Below are 19681 nucleotides of genomic sequence, written 5' to 3' on the forward strand. Positions count from 1 at the left end.
GGTAGTGTAACCTTACCAATATATTCTCCTGATTGCTTGTACTTGAGCATTTCATTTGTTGCACATGAAACCAGTAAGAAGTCATCTTCACACTTAACTACATCTGTAATATATGTTGCATTTACTTCAATAGTATTTACTAATCTTCCCTCTTCTACTTTGATTATCATTGGTGATTGGTTAATTGGTTTATCACCAGCACTCACGTCTAGTTTACAAACTCCTGGACTTGTGCATTTTCCTGTCACAAAGTAATCTCCATTGTCATCTTCCTGAATTTGAGAGATGTTGGTTTCCCCTGTAGGCTGTATCCATGTTGCCTTCAGTTGACTTGCATATATTTCATGTTCTTCTGTTTCGATTATTTTGACAATAAATGTTTGATCTTTGATCACAGATTCCTCTCCTTTTAAAGTTAAACAGTCTGCTGCCCTAAATTCTTTTATAGTCCCAATATCACATTGTCTCAATGAAGCCATTTGCTGTTTGTTTATGAAGAAGTAAATGTTTCCATTATCATCTGGCTCTGTTTTTGGTAATTCATTTATTCTGTCCTTCAGTGCCGTAATTACTGTTTCACTTGACTGCATTGCTGTGCCTTCATCACTTTTCAATAATTGATGAAGAAAAGACAGTTTTGTATTTATATCAGATATTTTTGTTTTTAATTCATCCATTTGTACATCATTTACCTTCTTTTTTCTTTTGTAGATTGTCTCTACTTCATTTTTCATTTTGTCTCTATTCTCCTTTACTTTTTTAAATATTTCTTCAACGTGATTGTCTATATCTCTCAAACATGTGTCTTTACATTTGTCTAATTTTGTAGCATTCTTTATAACAGCTTTGAGACCATCTTCTAATTTGTTAAAAAAGTGTTGAGCAGATTTTTGCAAGGTGACTGAAGTTTCTTTAAATGTTTGGAATGCGTCTGAAATGTTGATTGATTTGTGTTTTCCATTCCATGCATTGTGGTCCATAAGTATACAATGTACACATATTGGAGTTTTACAATCTGTGCAGTAGAACTCCAAAGGTTTACTGTGATGTGAACACAGAGGTGGATGTAACAAAGTCATCTGAGAGGGGCTCATTGATTGCACATCCTCCATTAAGTGTAACTTGTGATTTGCCATGGCTTTAAACTTTTTATGTTGATCAATACAAGTAGAGCACAAGTACTGTCTGCAATCCTGGCAGTAGTATTTTACCGGTTCTTCCTTTTGACAAACACTACATTTCATGTGATCTTTCTCTGAAAATTGTTCGATAGTTTCTAATAAGTTATTTAGAAAGGTATTTGGTGGAAGCTTTTGAAGCCCGCCCTTTGGAACGGGATAAGATTTTGAGCAAGTTGGACAAATCAGCTCTTCCTTAGTCTTAACCCAGTCTTCCAGGCATGCCAAACAGAAACTATGGAGGCAAATGAGGGATTTTGGATTTTTAAGTCTCTTAAAGCAGATGGTACACTCCAAGACCTTCTCATCAACATTTTCCAGAAACTGTTCCAACTTACTGGCGGCCATCTTGAATTGAAATCCTGTAATTTTAATAATATAATTTGATTATTATTATTATAATTTGGACTAAATAAATACAGTTATGATAATATTAATAAAGATATAACTTATATGTTATAAGTATATAGCTCATAATGCTAAATAATTATATATACAAGGTAATTGATACAAAAATTGATTTTCTGATGTATTCTTTTAACCTTCTAATCTGTGAGAGCATTTTAAAAATTAATGTGGTGTATGCACTCCCAGCTTCCATCTCTGCTTTTGTGCAGTGGCTCTGCATCAGTCACGTCTGACCCTTCGTCAGAAAATTCCTGGTGCCACTGCTGCTTCGCTGTGATAATGTTTTTAACATTAATTTTATAATTTTTTGCACAAATTTCATTTACAATATTTTAATTTAACCCCTGTGACGATACAAATATACATATTCTTAGGAGTAGAGGCCAATAATAACTTTGTATTCTCAGTGGAGATTTAAGTGGCATGAAGAGGTGAGGTAGACTAAACAGTAGAACTTGTGCAAGGAATATATTGACTACACAAAAATAGTGACCTAGAAATTACATTCTAACTTGGTCCCCTAGAAAAAGTTTACAAACGACTGATTATTATTTAATAATATACGTTAAAGTGTAATTTATATTCTTTGGTTTGCATAATTAAGCCCATGTTATGAAATAATGTATTATATTAATGGTCTTACTAATATTTTATATAACAGCTTATGTAACAAAGTAAGAACTTCCTAGGCCCCCATTACGGGTTCGTTGAACGCTGGTGCAGAGGGTTATAGAGCGCACAAAACATGTGCTGTATATGTAGTTTCGAATGCGTCCAGGCTAAAGAGACAAAAAATAGGTTGAAGAAAACGTTAAATAAAAAATTGTATAGGTCTTACATGTTTTACAGCATCTATAAAGCCTATTCCTATAAAACACTGTACCAACGTATACTTGATACATTTTATTATTAAATTAGTTTATTTCTATAAAATCAAATACATATTTTCGCAAAATTTTGCGGCCATTGTTGCCATGGACTATCCTAAAGAAGTTCATGAAGTAGCTACATGGAACGTGCACGCATCCTATTATAATAAAAAGTGCGTTTTAAACACTTAATGTCGCAATTATGTATGCAATGAAACAGCCGTGAATAGCACATTGTCTCAATGAAGACATTTGCTGTTTGTTTACAAAAAGTAAATTTGTCCATATCATCTGGCTCTGTTTTTGGCAATTCATTAGTTCTGTCCTTCAATGCTGTAATTACTTTTTCATGTGACTGCATTGCTGTGCTTTCATCACTGTTTAGTAATTTATTAAGAAAAGACAATTTTGTATTTATATCATATAGTGTTGATTTAATTCATCCATTTGTACATCATTTACCTTATTTTTTCTTTATCTCTACTTTTTTTTCTTTGGAATGGAATATGATTTTGAGCAATTTGGGCAAGTCTGCTGACCCTTCGACTAACCCAATCTTCCAGACATGCCAAACAGAAACTGAGGCAGTTGAGGAATTTTGGATTTTCAAGTCTTAAAGCAAATGGTACACCCCAACACATTCTCGATAACCTTTTCCAGCAATTTCAATGATTGTGTTAACAGTTATTATCTTTTGGACTAGATAAATATTAATATAGTAAATAAAGTTAAACCTAATTACTTTCTTATGATAGTGATGTAGTATTTATTTTGTATATACTTCACCTACAGTTTGACATCTGTTGCATATTCTTATAGAGAGTTAGAATCCATTCAAATACCATACTATGCCTTGGTCAAGTTCTGCACATGCTCAGAAGTATATAGAGTAAAGCATAATGCGTTAAATCGTATCTCTCCATTTGTTAAACCAGGGTAAGCTTTAAAATAATCCTATATTATCATAAGCATTATGTTTTCATTTTATATGTAAGTAGTAAATATATGGGTTATTATAAAGGACTGGATAATTAGATTTTCAAAATTTTAGTTTTTTCATTTTTTTTTTTTTTTTGCATACTGTATGGTTTATTGATGTACAAGCTTACAGGACATAAGTCATGTTAGAAACCTTCAATATACTTATAAACATGCATAAACAGTCCAACTATCCCAGTCAGCAGTGCAATACAAGATCAGCAAGCTTCCTATTCTGGTACATATTATAGTTCTTGATTATACTGTACAACATAATTTTTAAAATTTCTAATGCTTTTAACTTATTTTTTATTACTTATTATTGTAATTATATTAATTTAATGCTAGTTGCAAAAAAAATTATATTTTATTGCCAAGATTTCTGTTCCTGAATTTATATTGTTTTTCGGTAAGAGTTTATAAAACAATAATAATTAATGAAATATTTACCTTAAAATTCTCTGTTCAACATTTAGTGTGAACATGAAGTGTCTTCAACAATTGAAGTAGGTTTTCCAGAGCTTTACTTCAGTCTTGTGATGGAGTAGGCTGTTTGCTTTGTGAGTGCAATCAAGCATGACTTGAGGAAGTTAGTCATGCAGTTACTTTGAATTTCATTAATGTTCATAATAGGCATGTTCCTTCCTAATAATATGACAAAGTCAGGAACTACATTTCATTTCATTTCATTGCCAACTTGATATTGATCCAAGACAATATTTTTCTCTTTTTGACGAAGATCGCATTTTCCAAATTCAACATCCAGAAAGACCCCACTGGAAATACATATAAATTTTTTGTTTTAAATCACCATTATTGGTGTGAAACTTAAAAAGAGGGTATTAAGTATTTTCTATTTACACAAAATCACAGTTAAAAAATAATTGCATTTGTTTATAAGTATGAATGAATGAAAATCATCAATTAAAAACATTTGATAAAATGCACATGAAAAACATGTATAAAGCAATTAAACAAATCAAAGGAATTAAATAGCTTTTTCTGTTTTAAAATTAAGTTTTATTATTATTTAAAATTTAAAAAAATAATTAAAATGCAATGTGAGATAATAAACAATAGAATACTGCAAATTATTGAAAGTCCTTAAAGACCCAAAGGTAAGTCAGCCCCAACTCAGATCTAATGAAAAAAAAAACATCTCAAAAACCTTGATTGGGTGCCAGCTAGGGCATTACTAAAGGTTTGGAATGGTACCTCATCAGTACATGGTGCCCCAACTGGCCTCTGCCAAAAATTGTCAAACAGTTGTCAGAATGTTTTCACCTCTGTCAGACAGTTTTTTCCTGAAATAGAGCTAAATAATTTGGTGGTTATTGGAGTGGAGTTGAATAGCTCAGTGGTTAGGTGCTTGCTTTTCAACCAAGGGTCTCGTGTTCATTCCTGTCAGTGTTTCAGGATTTTTTCTCTTGACCAAAACAACTCCATTCTTTAAATATCATATTGAGATTTAGTCTGTGCAAAGCATCGTGTGTGTGTTTTGGTCTTGTGAAAAGCAATTGTCACCTACAAGTAGGACAGTGACATATTCACTATTGGCAGTATTATTGGTGCATGTGGCTGTGAGCCTAAATAAATAAATTTAAAAAAAATTTTTTTTTAAAATAACATGCTTGCTTTCCAATCCCTAGGGTCCTGGGATTTTTCTCACAAATAAAAACAGCTCCACTCCCTACTATCTCAAAAATATAATTTAATTCTAGAAAGCATCATTCTTCCATCCTGTAATAGGTGAGTTACTTGCTGTTGAATGTAAAAGAAATCATATCACAATTACATTAACAGCGCCACCACTGCCAGTAGATCCTTATTCTGGATTTTTGTTTCCTTTTTATTGTGTTTTTTTTTTTTTGGATGGTTTAGATAGATTGAGATTTCAGGTAACATTATGATTTCTCTGTTTTTTTTTTTTTATCTTGAGTGTCTTGAGCATCCCTTTGAAATTGATGTCAGCACACATAGGCCTACTGTACATCTTTATTATTGTTAGAAACATTGTTTTTCTTGTTATTATGATTATTATGTTGTAGATTTTCTTATACTTTTGAAGTCATGCCATCAGTATATCAAACAATGGCAGCCAAGTCCATTCATTTGCAGAGTAGAAAATAAGGAAGAGCTGAAAGTGTACAAACAAACATGGAGAATGCAAACAAGAATATTGCAGATCTTGATAACATGAGTCCAACCATAAGAAGACTATTGAAAAAGCAAAGCATTCCAGCATAGTCCAGGAACATGAGTTGAGTAATTTACTAGATTAAAGTAATACAATTTGGTTTTTATCTATTATTATTATTATTATTATTATTATTATTATTATTATTTTTATCATTTTAATTGAGTTTATTTTTTTTTATTTTTAATTATATTTGTGTATTTTATGTGACCTAGATTGTGTGTTATGTGCCAATATTTTGATTCAAATGCTAAATGCTGGCTGCACACAAAATAATTAACTTTATATGCAGAGCAAGAACATTAGTAATAGGAATTTAATCACTGACAATATTTTTCCCAATTCACAAAGGAGAGTTTTAGACATGCCTTATGAAAATGAGAGTGATACACCACCAATACATGACATACTGTAGTTGTTGACCCAGAGGGTGTGATAAAGCAACTTCTCGAACTTAACCCTCACAAAGCCCCCGGCCCAGACAATATATAACCTCGAATTCTTTTCGATAACAGCAGAAGAAATTGTTGCAGCCTCACCATTTCCAAAACTGGTGTCATTCCAACTGACTGGTTGTGCTCTAATATCACTCCTATTTTTAAAAATGGTGACTGTACCTCCCCTACAAACAATAAGCCAGTTAATCTAACATTTGTATGCAGTAAGGTGCTGGAGCATATTGTAAAATCACACACAATGACACACCTTGACTCTTTTAACATATTATGTCACCAACAGCATGGGTTCAGGAAGTGTCATTCATGTGAGACTCAACTCATTTCAACAATACATGACATTGCCCAAAATTTAGATAATATGAAACAAACAGATATGGTAATAATGGATTTTCAAAAGCCCTTCGATCAAGTACCTCACCTACGGCTGCTTACAAATATTGCGATACGGGATCCGAGACAAAACCCATGAGTGGATAAGATCATTTCTAACCAAAAAAGAGCAATGCCTTGTTGTGGATGGGGAAATTTCCCAATGGTCGATGTTGTTTCCAGCGTCCCCAGGGCACTCTGACCAGCCCAATGGATTTCTTAATTTTTATGAATGATTTGCCAGAGAAATTAGTTTCAAATTTAAGGCTTTTTGCTGATGATTGTGTTTCGTATTCTACAATAACCAGACCAGAAGATACTAAAATACTTCGAAAAGACTTAGATACATTTATCAAAGTTGCAAGATATGTGGCAGATGGAATTTAATCCATAAAAATGTTTTATTATGCACCTGACACATTCAAGATTGCCACATATACACAAATATACGTTAAATAATACATCTTTTAAGAAGTCATACAAACCTAGGAGTCGGTGTATCACAAGACCTAACTGTCTAAAGCAAATAGGTCTCTTGGTTTTGTAAGAAGGAACCTTCACTCTTGTCCAATCAATATTAATGATATGGCATACAAATTTTTAGTTAGACCATTATTAAAATATGGTTCATCGGCTTGGGACCCCTACACAATATTGGAAAATATACTTGAAGCTCTGCAAAATAGGGCGGCGCTTATAATAATAACTGAATTATTCTTAGTTATTTGTTTTTGATTTTTTTGATTGTAATTTATTTCTTTCAAAAGTGTACTTTCTATCACATATTATTGCACTGTCAAGTTAGGCCTGGGCCTAGGCCTAGTCTTATTATGTATGCTTCATCCTCATCCGCTACACAGTACATCAGTAGCGCACCCCCCCCCCATACAGTACAGACGTTTGCTGGGCAACTACGTGATTGAACCTTCCTTCGCAGGTGTTCATGTATTGGCATATTGTTAGCTAACCAGTTGTGTGTATTTCTTTGTGAAAATGAGTACGGCGGGTACTAATTTTCACAAAGCATTCCCCTCTTGGAAAGAGGGAACTTCGAAATAATTGTCTCCTTATCATCGCTAATTAAATTAATCACCGTAATTTAGCTTACACTTATGAATTATGACTATCCCAGTCAGCAGTGCAATACAAGATCAGCAAGCTTCCTATTCTGGTACATATTATAGTTTTTGATTATACTGTACAACATAATTTTTAAAATTTCTAATGCTTTTAACTTATCTTTTATTACTTATTATTGTAATTATATTAATTTAATGCCAGTTGCAAAAAAAAATTATATTTTATTGCCAAGATTTCTGTGCCTGAATTTATATTGTTTTTCGGTAAGAGTTTATAAAATAAGAAGTATACCTGAATAATAACAATAATAATTAATGACATATTTACCTTAAAATTCTCTGTTCAATATTTAGTGTGAACATGAAGTGTCTCCAACAATTGAAGTAGGTTTTTCCAGAGCTTTACTTCAGTCTTGTGATGGAGTAGGCTGTTTTCTTTGTGAGTGCAATCAAGCGTGACTTGAGGAAGTTAGTCATGCAGTTACTTTGAATTTCATTAATGTTCATTAGTGAATAGGCATGTTCCTTCCTAATAATATGACAAAGTCAGGAACATTTCATTTCATTGCCAACTTGATATAGATCCAAGACAATTTCTTTCTCTTTTTGACTAAGATCTCATCTTCCAAATTCAACATCCAGAAAGACCCCACTGGAAATACATATACATTTTTTGTTTTAAATCACCATTATTGGTGTGAAACTTAAAAAGAGGGTATTCAAGTATTTTCTATTTACACAAAATCACAGTTACAAAATAATTGCATTTGTTTATAAGTATGAATGAATGAAAACCATCAATTAAAAACATTTGATAACATGCACATGAAAAACATGTATAAAGCAATTAAACAAATCAAAGGAATTAAATAGTTTTTTCTGTTTTAAAATTAAGTTTTATTATTATTTAAAATTTAAAAAAATAATTGAAATGCAATGTGAGATAATAAACAATAGAATACTGCAAATTATTGAAAGTCCTTAAAGACCCAAAGGTAAGTCAGCCCCAACTCAGATCTAATGAAAAACAAAAAAAAAACGTTAAACATCTCAAAAACCTTGAATGGGTGCCAGCTAGGCATTACTGTAGGTTTGGAATGGTACCTCATCAGTACATGGTGCCCCAACTGGCCTCTGCGAAAAATTGTCAACAGTTGTCAGACTGTTTTGACCTCTGTCAGACAGTTTTTTCCTTTGGTAGTTTAATATTGGAGTTGAGTTGAATAGCTCAGTGGTTAAGAGGCTTCCTTTCAACCAAGGGTCTCTGGTTCATTCCTGTCAGTGATGTTTCAAGATTTTTTCTCATGACCAAAGCAAATACACTCCCTAAACCTCATATCGAGATTTAGTGTGTGTGTGTGTGTGTGTGTGTGCTTGTCTTGTGAAAAGCGATTGTCACCTACTGTACAAGTAGGACAGTAACATATTCACTATTGGCAACATCCTTGGTGCATGTGCCTGTGAGCCTAAATATCTTAATAAAGGTACTTTAATTCTAGAAAGCATCATTCCATTCTGTAATAGTTGAGTTTCTTGCAGTTGAATGTAAAAGAAATCATATCACAATTACATTAACAGTGCCACAACTGCCAGCAGATCCTCATTTTGGAGACATGAAGTGTGGACACACAGAGGAGTGATGCTGGTCCATCTGCATTTTTGTTTCCTTTTTATTGTGTTTTTGTTTTTGGATGGTACATAGATAGATAGATAGATATCAGGTAACTTTATAATCTCTCTGAGCTTAGTATTTACTTTGTATCATATGTGGTCTGCCTGTTATTTTTGACGAAAGCCATCAGACATTTTCAAAGATATTTTAGTAAGGCATGATACACTGTTAGATAAGTTTGTTGATGAGAACTAATGATAGGATTCAATCTTGAGTCATCATGAGATGCAGTTCTCTGTAATACATGACCACAAACTACTGTGTACTAGATAACAGTACATTAGAATCAAACAAATAACAAATACTCTACAGTACATCTATTCAGATTCAGATGATTTATTGTCAAAATATACATGAAGAAATTTACAATAAATTTACTTATGAACACTGGTTAAAATTTTTGAATGAATGCAAACAAAAGCTAAGCTTAACTACTAATCATATACAGTAAATTCTTTTTTATGATGATGAAAGAATAAAATACTTAACCCCCCACCCCCTGTAAGTATTTCCCTGACTGACCACTTAAATCAGGCTATTTATATGCAGAATCAGGTTTATAAGAAACCATATATACAAGAATAATTATCTAGCTCAACACATCTTATTCATTTAATTGATAAAAATGTCTGTTGGTGAATTTATAACATACAGTACACTCTGTTTTGTGCTTCGTTGCATTTTATTTCATGCAAAAAATAAAGGAATTATACAGGTACTAAAAAATAAAAAATAAAAACTTGCAAATATTAAAATTTATGAAAATCAGAGATATGCAAGTTATAGACTATATGAAAAACTCCAAAGGGATTGAAAAGTACAATTTAAACATCAAAACAAAAATAACATGGATAGGCATGTTATATGTTATAAAAACCATTAGATTAAAGTGTCTGATTCAAATTTGATAAAAACTCTGTAAACAATTTAGGCTGGCAGATTACAGTATTATTATATTCAATAATTAAATAGTTTATATAACATAACTTCAATTATATATAAGTTATTGTATTGAATAATTAAATATTAATTATTCAATACAATGATATCCATGTAGAGTTAAGTTATGGTTATTAAACTGTTTAGTAACCATAACTGTATATGGATATCATTGTGTTCAGTAAATATTTTAAAAGTTTAAGATCCCTACTTCAACTCTACTTGATTCCCAGGATGACTGTAACTGTAATCCTGGGTATAGAAGCCAAGCATGCAATACTTATTGGCCCCTAGATGTACAATCTATACTATTTTGTGTATTGCGCAAATTTTACAGGGTGGTCAGCCCAATGCCTCTCAATTGCAGATTTAAACATGTTTAAGGATGTAGCATTAACATCTTCCTCAGACAATGAATTCTAATTCTTAATAATGCGCTTTTAGAATGTCCCTTTCCTGAGATTAGTTCTAGAGTAATGGTGCTTTAATATATATGAATGGCCTCTAGTGATACTATCAGTATTAAAATCCAAAAAGTAATCTTTACAAATATTATCAAAACCATGAACAATTCTAAACACTTGCAATAAATCTGCAAACTGTCTTCGATACTTTAGTGTTGGAAGATTTAAGGCTTTCAATCGTTCCTCATATGAAAGATGATGATATTCAGGAAACATCCTAGTAGCACGCTGCTGTACCTTCTCAAGAAGGTCTTCATCTTTCTTAAAATTTTGAGAATATACAACATTGCAATACTCTAAAATAGGTCTCACAACAACTTTAAAAGCCCTTTTGATTTTAGAAAAACATAAAGATCTTTCAATGATTCCTAATTTCATGTTGGCTCTTTTTGAGATGTCAGCAACATGGATGATAATATAATAATTGATATATGTAGATTGTCGTACACCTTACACTTATAAATTTAAATTGACAAAAACACACAAGTGAAGCAAGTGGACTGTCAATATTTAATAATTGAATATTTTTACTGTTGTGTCACTAATGTTTGCTGTAGTTTGTGTTCACTTGATATAATGATGTTGCCATCCTCATCAACTACTATGCACTTGAATGCCTCACCTTGCCAACCTCATCACTTGCTTCAACAAGGATGTTTATGAACCTTCCCTCATTAGCTAGGTTCACATTCAGAATTTAACGTGATCTAGTGGATGATGATCAAGCCAGTCACTTTATGTGAACCAACCAGAATCAAATAACGTGCTCAGCTTAATCACCTTATTGTGATCTAGTGGAGCATGTTGATTCATCATGATTAACCTTGGTTAACGTGATAAATTAATTCATGAGATTGAATTCAATCAATCAGCCATCAGTTTATTAAACAGGTCCCAACCTCATTGGTTGTGCTTCTGGTAGTTTTCATGCAACACTGCATGCATTAGATAAATAGATCATGATGATGGTTTCTATATGAACGGTTTTTTCTAACGTGCTAAAGTTAGCATGATGAATAGATCATGATAAGTTTATCATGACAGCTTATGTGAACGTACATATTATCAAATAATTGTAATCTTTTGTTGGCATCCTCCAACACAAGGAGGTGTCCTTGGTTTGTAAGAGTAACATCAATGACACCACTCCTTATTCATTTCATGGATATAAATGTATGTACAGGTATATTTATAATAAACACTCTGTTGGACACCACACTCTGTTGCGTGCTTATTAGAATTTTTTTCCATTTTTGCAAGAATATAACTTGCATAGGCATAATATGAATAAAGTGTATGAAAATCAAAGATATGCAAGTTGATAGGCTATACAAAATAACTCCAATGGATTGAAAAGTACAATTTTATCAATATGCAAGAAAAATAACATACATAGACATAATATGAATAAAAACATAAAAATTCAAAAGCAGTACAAAAACCATACCATTAAATGATAAAAAATGTGTGATTCAAATTTGATGAGAACTAAACTTAAACAAACTAAACTAAACTTAAATATTTTTAAACAGCTAAAAAACCATAATTTCAACTCTATATGGATATCATTGCATTCAGTAATTAAATTAACAGTTTCATAAAACCATAACGTCAACTCTATGTATTTCTATTTTATCTGTATTGGAATGTATGAAAATCAAAGATATGCAAGTTACATACAATATGAAAAAAATTCCAAATGGATTGAAAATTACAATTTAAACATCAATATAAAACAAAAATAACATGGATAGGCATATTATATAAATAAAAACCATTAGACTAAAGTGTGTGATTCAAATTTGATAAAAACTCTGTAAACAATTTGGTTGGCAGATTACAGTATTATTGTATTGAATAATTAAATAGTTGATATAACATAGCTTCAATTATATAGAAATTATTGTATTGAATAATTAAATATTTAATTATTCAATACAGTGATATCTATATAGAGTTAAGTTATGGTTATTAAACTGTTAACAGTTTATTAACCATAACTGTATATGGATATCATTGTGTTCAGTAAATATTTTAAAAGTTTAAGATCCCTACTTCAACTCTACATGGATGATACTATAATTAATATATGTAGATTGTCATACACCTTAAACTCAGGCACGTAACAGGGTTGTTGGGTCAGGAGGGGGCAAAGGTGATCATTTTCCCGGTTAGAAATTTATCATTATACCCCCCCCCATATAGAAAACAATACGACATAGGGCTTATCTTATTTATAATATAGGCCACACACGTGTCTTTGAAACTAAATATAAGCATTTTCATCATGGTTTTATTTATTACAAACATATTCTTTCATCATCAATACACATTGAGGTCCTCCTTTTAGGTAAAACGATCTATCTTAAATGTTCTTTCTATTTGAGTTGGGACTGTGTTCAATTAACTTAGAAGGCAAAGGACAAGCACAAGTTCTCACCCTCAAAAATGCGCCACTGCGGAGAATATCTATCGGCTTAGATCAAAGGAGCTATGGACACTTTATGAATTTGAGAATAGGTTGCAGGGTATTGTGTGAGTCTGGTCATTAAGATATCTTTCTTTTAATTCTTTTTTTTTTTCCTTTCTTTTTTCTTATCCTCTTTCCTTTTCTTTTCCCCTTCTTTCTCTTTTCCTTCCTCTCCCCTCTTTCTTTCTCTTATTATCTAGCCCAGTATGACGTTTTTGTCAGCCCGGTAAAAACTGTTGGGGGCGGGGGGGCAGTCTGTCGAAATTTAATAATTGAATATTTTTACTGTTTTGTTATTTGCTACTGCAAGTCTCCTTGGATGATATGAAATGATTGATAGTCCGCTTGGATTATTTATTCCATCTTCTGGTTTATCAATTCTTTTAATGAAATTTCCATCACTACTGAATAGCTGTAGTTTGTCTAGACTTGATATAATGATATTGTTATCCTCATCAACTACTACTCCACATGGATTCCTCACCGTGGATTCCTCACCATTAATAAGGAATTTCTTGAACTTAACACTTCCGCTACTTTTATCAAATAATTGCAATGTGCTGGTATAATGCGTCAATACAAGAATGTGCCTTTTGTGTGAAAGAGTATCAATGACACCACACTTTTGACCTTGTATTGTGCTTACTGAGCTTATCTTCTGGGCGTACTTACCGCCATTATACATGGAAAACATGTACACACTGCTTCTGTCCAAATCTGCTACAAGCAAAGAATTCCATTCCTGAACAAAATAAATACCTCGTGGTGAACTCAGTACTCCCTCACCAAATGTCTGTATTACCTCACCATTCATATTGCATATTTTAATGGATCTAGTTTTTATATGACTGAATGCTATGTTGCCATTATTCATTTTGTACATTCTGGATACTTCCACACCTTGTGGTAGTGTAATCTTACCAATATATTCTCCTGATTGCTTGTACTTGAGAATTTCATTTGTCATACATGAAACCATTAAGCAATCATCTTCACATTTAACTACATCTCCAATAAATGTTGCATTTATTTGAATAGTATTTAATAATCTTCCCTCTTCTACTTTGATTATCATTGGTGATTGGTTAATTGGTTCGTAATCTGCACTCACATCTAATTTACAAACTCCTGGAATTGACCATTTTCCTGTCACAAAATAATGTCCATTGTTATCTTCCTGAACTTGACAGATGTTGGTTTCCCCTGTAGGATGTGTCCAAGTTGCCTTCAGTTCATTGGCATATATTTCATGTTCATCTGTTTTGATTATTTTGACAACAGTTGTCTGACATGTTATCACAGATTCCTCTCCTTTTAATGTTAAATAATCTGCTGCCCTCAATTGTTTTACAGTCCCAATGTCACATTGTTTCAATGAAGCCATTTGCTGTTTGTTTACAAAAAAGTAAATTTCTCCATTATCTTCTGGCTCTGTTTTTGGTAATTCATTGATTCTGTCCTTGAGTGCTGTAATTACTGTTTCACTTGACTGCATTGCTGTGCCTTCATCACTCTTCAATAATTGGTAAAGAAAAGACAGTTTTGTATTTATATCAGATATTGTTGTTTTTAATTCTTCCATTTGTACATCATTTACCTTATTTTTTCTTTTGTAGATTGTCTCTACTTCATTTTTCAGTTTGTCTCTATTTTCCTTTACTATTTCGAATATTTTTTCCACATGATTGTCTATTTCACTCAAACTTGTATGTTTACTTTGTTGTAATTTTGTAGCATTCTGGATAACAGCTTTGAGACCATCTTCTAATTTGTTTATGATGATTTGGGCAGATTTTTCTAAGGTGGCTGAAGTTTCTTTAAATGCTTGGAATGCATCTGAAATGTTAATTGATTTGTGTTTTCCATCCCATGCATTGTGGTCCACAATTGTACAGTTCATACAGATTGGAGTTTTACAATCTGTGCAGTAGAACTCTAAAGGTTTACTGTGATGTGAACACAGAGGTGGATGTAACAAAGTCATCTGAGAGGGGCTCATTGATTGCACATCCTCCATTAAATGTAACTTGTGATTCGCCATGGCTTTAAACTTCTTATGTTGATCACTACAAGTAGAGCACAGGTACTGTCTGCAATCCTGGCAGTAGTATTTTACCTGTCCTTCCTCTTCACAAACACTACATTTCATCTGATCTTCTTCTGAAAATTGCTCAATAGTTTCTAACAAGTTATTTAGAAAGGTATTTGGTGGAAGCTTTTGAAGCCCGCCCTCTGGAATGGGATATGATTTTGAGCAAGTTGGGCAAGTCAGCTTACCCTTCTCCTTAACCCAATCTTCCAGACATGCCAAACAGAAACTATGGAGGCAGTTTAGTGATTTAGGATTTTGAAGTCTCTTAAAGCAGACAGTACATTCTAACACCTTCTTGTCAACATTTTCAAGAAATTGATCCAACTTATAGGCAGCCATCTTGATGTAAAATCCTGTGAATTTTTTAATAATTTTAATAATTATTTTATAATTTGGAATAGATAAATGATAATAATAAAAAGTTGTACTTATAATTATAATGCATAATGATAGATGTACATGGTAACCAAGTTAAAAATAATGGTTTTACCATGCTATATGTCATTGGTTAGACTTCAAAAGTACTAAACTGTTTTTAAAGAATTAAAATTGTCGAGGGCGTTTTTTAATAAATGATCTTATTTTTACTAAAATTTTTTTCAGATCTATAATGTTAAACCATGGAGCTTCTGAATAATATGCCTTTCAAGTAGTAATATTTGATATATTATATTTAGTAGTTTAGTAAACTGCATGTATATACTGTACCTTATGAATTGAATATATCATATATGTTGGGGCTTTCCTAAATGGTATTTCTGAATCATTATATTATACATTGGATCTACAGTAGTATTAAACAGCATAAAGTAATGAAATATTTACCTTAAAATTGTTGGGTTTTCTGTGAGGTGCATATGTGACGTGTCTCCAATCACGAAATGGGTGTTTTTTCAAAGGTTTACTGTTATCAAGTAAGGTGATTTGGTATAAGCTATTTCTTTTTGTATGCTATCAACCAACCATGATTTGTGAAAGCAGAGACTGAGAACTATTCAAGGCAGTGAATTGTTATGTATTGAATACAAATTATTACAGTCAGTAATCCTTTTCATTGTCGTTGTCTTGTTATATCAATTCAACCATCAAAAAATACCCCAATGGAAATAAGTCTTTTGACAAACTTACTGGGTTATTATTTGATTTGGATAAAGTGTCTCAAAATAAGGAAATGGTGTTTTTTCAAGGGTTTACAGTATCTTTAATAATGTGATTAGGTATAGCCATTTGCTATCAACCTACCATGACTTGTAGAGACTGAAAACTATTCAATAAATCAAATTGTTATATATTGAATACAAATTATTACAGTCAGTACTCCTTTTCATTGTCATTGCTCTTGTTAAATTAATTCAACCATCAAAAAGACCCCAATGGAAATACATTTTTAGACAAAATTGCTGGGTACAGTAATTCTTTGGAAAAACCATGTATTTCTGAGACACAAAATAATATTTTGGAATTACAAAAAAGAATATGAATCAATAAAAAAAATATGTTTAATTAAATAGATAAAAGACCTAACCATCATAAAATACAAAAGCACCATTCCATCCTGTAATTGGCGAGTTACTTGTTACAAGCTACATGATTATTTCTAGTCTTATTTGTAGAGGAAGAAAGAAACTTCCTTTGTCTCAATTTCAATTATAGAATTTTATGAATTGTATAAGTATCTGGGATTATAGAATTCATATTGAGCTTGTGTTGAAGTTATGCAGAGGTCCGGATTTGTTAACCATGAAACTATTAATGGATTTCTTCACTTGTTTTCTCCATGTATGCTGATGACCCTCCAAATAAATCCCCCACTTACACACCCTCACATTATGTGTATATAGCATGTGATGTTACATTTTTGTATTAGAACATTATGTGGTACAATTGTGATATTACAAACTCTGGTCTTTCTTGTATTAGAACATTAGTAATAGAAATTTATGCAACACACATCCACCACTGGGAGATAGTCACCACCCCCTCCCTTTAAGACTCTCCTTGTCGCATAAGTTTAAATTTGATTATTTGGTAGAATCGTATTAAAGATTAAAATCTATATTTTGGATATATGTTTAGGGCTGGGATATTACTATTTGTTTTGTTTATGTCAATGGTATTTATAAACCTTCCTTCTTGAGGATATTTCCTGCATGATTAAAATTGTAACAGTACTGGTTTGGTCTAGAGGAGTTTGTGTTTCATACAGGTCATTCCATTCATAGAAAAAGCCTTTATATTGGAGAAAGCGTACCTGTCGTTAGAAATAGTAGCCTAGGTCAATACTAACTTCGGCTATATAAAATTGATTATAAGATTGAAAAATATTAATATTATTATTGTAGTAATGATGAGGCTATGTACAAATTTTAATTATTGTTATTTATTCATTAACATTATTGTATTTATATTTAAATTTAATGTATTGTTTATATATGAATTACTATGTCCATGTTAAATTAATTTTATCTATTAAAATTGTATATTTAAATATTATAGTAATAGGCATAGCCTAGGTCCAGCGTAGGCCTAAACAAGTGACTATTTGAGTGTAAAATGTTATGAAAATTATGAATAAATGCAAAATTGTGAAAGAAGTTACCCTACTAGTTACCCTACTTGAACAAAAAATATCAGGTAACGTGTATATTTCTGGTCTATGTCAATGCTTTGACGATATAAATGCCAATTAAAAAGTGAAAATGGCAAATGAAATGTTGAAGTCTGTCTTCAAACACCATTTCATCGACCACAGAAAGTTCATTAAATCATGTAGTTGTTTCACTAGACATGGGCTCCACCTCAACATTATGGGAACTACATCATTGCCTCGCAGTATTCATAGCATTATACAGTAGTGCTCTGAAATCCTTTACCATCAACTGCGTTTGACACACGATTAAAACGCGATGAAAATTCGAGGGCAATATTCAGCGAGGACACGCTCGATAGATTTAGAATGAAACGTAAGCAGTGTGGAATGCTGAAAAACTTTGCAATTAACGGTAACTCAGCGGTGAGCCGTGGTTGAAGCCGATTGAAAGGTAGTAACAAAAATGGGTCATTCTGGTGCAAGGAAGCACAGCGACCTGTTTAGAACATATGGATTCAATTTTCTCAATAAATAATATAGGGCCTATCATTCAAGTTGTTAGGCTATTACGGTTTACCTGGACTTTGTACACTAACAAAACATTTTAAGACAATGTTATATAACAGTTTTAATAATACACATTATTATTTTCTAATTTCTAAATTTTCTGTTGTATTTTCAGTACAAGTTGCTTTTAGCATAATGCGCTCCTAATTTAAAGTCAATGATTATGAATTGCCTTCAGAATATACCGCGATCATTAGTGGACTTGGTGCTGAAATTACCCTATTTTACTTGTAATTAGGCCCTATACATAAATGATATTAATATCATGTCTTTTTCTCAAGCCTGGTCCAATAATAATTTGTAGTTAAACGGTATTACTTATTTATATAATTTTGTTGGTTTGGCTTATAAATTAATACTCGATAACAAAACTATATGTTGAATATTTATAATATTGTTATAATATTTGTGGTGTGATAATGATAACGATAATAACGATGATAATATAATAGTTTTTTTATTCCAATACTGCATCCCCCTTTACCGATTTACAAAGTTGAAGACTTGAAGAATTAACAACCGTAATGATTAATGGTCGCTTTTGGGAACAACCCACATTATCAGACCTACCAAATGGTTTTCGGCGCGCGCCAGAGACCTTGTAATAATGAAAAGTGTTCTAATTTTGGCAATCACTTGACGCTACAACATTTTTCTAAATAAATTATATAATATGCCTAATATGCCATTTTAAGAAATGACAATAAAATTGAATAACCTGATGTTATCAATTTTTATGATGCTACAGTAGTTTCTTTCAGCATATTTTCATCAAAAAACTGTACCTAATTTTTTTTTGGGGTGCAATGGTAGACAATATTGTAACAACTGACTAACACTCTAAATAAATCGACTTAGTGATTGATATGTTTCCTTAATCATGAATGACTGCGAAATTACTTTCATTCCTATGGCGGCCATAACAAACGTGTAGTGCAAATACCACAGCAAACAAAATACTCCATTCACAAACGGTTTTTACCGCGTGCATTAACAAACTCTTGATAAATATAAAATGTTAAAATATTTCATTTAACAGACTTGATTTCTTCTTACATTCCATTTAACGGACTAGATTTCTTCTTACAGATGTTGTACGTACCGCTTGGTGCCTTATTTAATAACGAACAATGATGGCATATCCATCCTATATATACTTTTTTTATAGGAATATCTATAATGACTGCATTCATGTAAAGCCTATAGTTTTATATATTATTTTTATTCAAATTTCTACCATATACATTATTACAAAAATATTTCAAAACAATAAAAAAACAAGGCAAAGAAAAACCAAACAGGTGATAGACATTTATGCAAGTTGGCCAGCTCATAACAGTACAGATATAAA

General features: G+C 31.9%; 2 protein-coding genes across 2 annotated transcripts in view; both read right to left on the reverse strand.

The window, feature by feature from the left end:
• The window catches only part of LOC117116475 (E3 ubiquitin-protein ligase TRIM71-like), a 12910-nt gene extending 4945 nt beyond the window's left edge, over positions 1 to 7965 (reverse strand). The window contains exons 1-4 of the mRNA XM_033260533.1: positions 7865 to 7965; positions 3884 to 4209; positions 2230 to 2365; positions 17 to 1540 (exon numbers count right to left, since the gene is read on the reverse strand). Of these exons, the coding sequence (XP_033116424.1) occupies positions 17 to 1526 (1510 nt within the window). The 5' untranslated portion in view covers positions 1527 to 1540; positions 2230 to 2365; positions 3884 to 4209; positions 7865 to 7965. The remainder of the gene's footprint in view (positions 1 to 16; positions 1541 to 2229; positions 2366 to 3883; positions 4210 to 7864) is intronic.
• On the reverse strand, positions 5151 to 16116 carry LOC117116476 (E3 ubiquitin-protein ligase TRIM71-like). Its single transcript, XM_033260534.1, has 4 exons — positions 15999 to 16116; positions 13566 to 15526; positions 10695 to 10872; positions 5151 to 5194 (listed from the first exon to the last, which is right to left on the reverse strand). The coding sequence occupies exons 2-4, from the start codon at positions 15510 to 15512 to the stop codon at positions 5151 to 5153; spliced, it is 2169 nt and encodes a 722-aa protein (XP_033116425.1). The 5' UTR covers positions 15513 to 15526; positions 15999 to 16116.
• Between the last annotated feature and the right edge of the window lie 3565 nt (positions 16117 to 19681).

The sequence above is a fragment of the Anneissia japonica genome, unplaced genomic scaffold (genome assembly GCF_011630105.1).
Source record: "Anneissia japonica isolate Jap-2015-1 unplaced genomic scaffold, ASM1163010v1 scaffold263_len647688_cov178, whole genome shotgun sequence".
Taxonomy (NCBI): Eukaryota; Metazoa; Echinodermata; class Crinoidea; order Comatulida; family Comatulidae; genus Anneissia; species Anneissia japonica.

Bases quoted from the DNA above. Each gene is read 5' to 3' on its own strand.
- LOC117116476 (XM_033260534.1), bottom strand. From the start codon at position 15,512: ATGGCTGCCTATAAGTTGGATCAATTTCTTGAAAATGTTGACAAGAAG. The intron at 10,873-13,565 runs GTGAGGAATCCA...CAAAATTTTAAG, and splicing joins TTAATGGTGAGGAATCCACG to AAAGATGAAGACCTTCTTGA. The intron at 5,195-10,694 runs GTAAAGATTACT...TACATTCAACAG, and splicing joins TCATGGTTTTGATAATATTT to CAAGTAACTCACCTATTACA.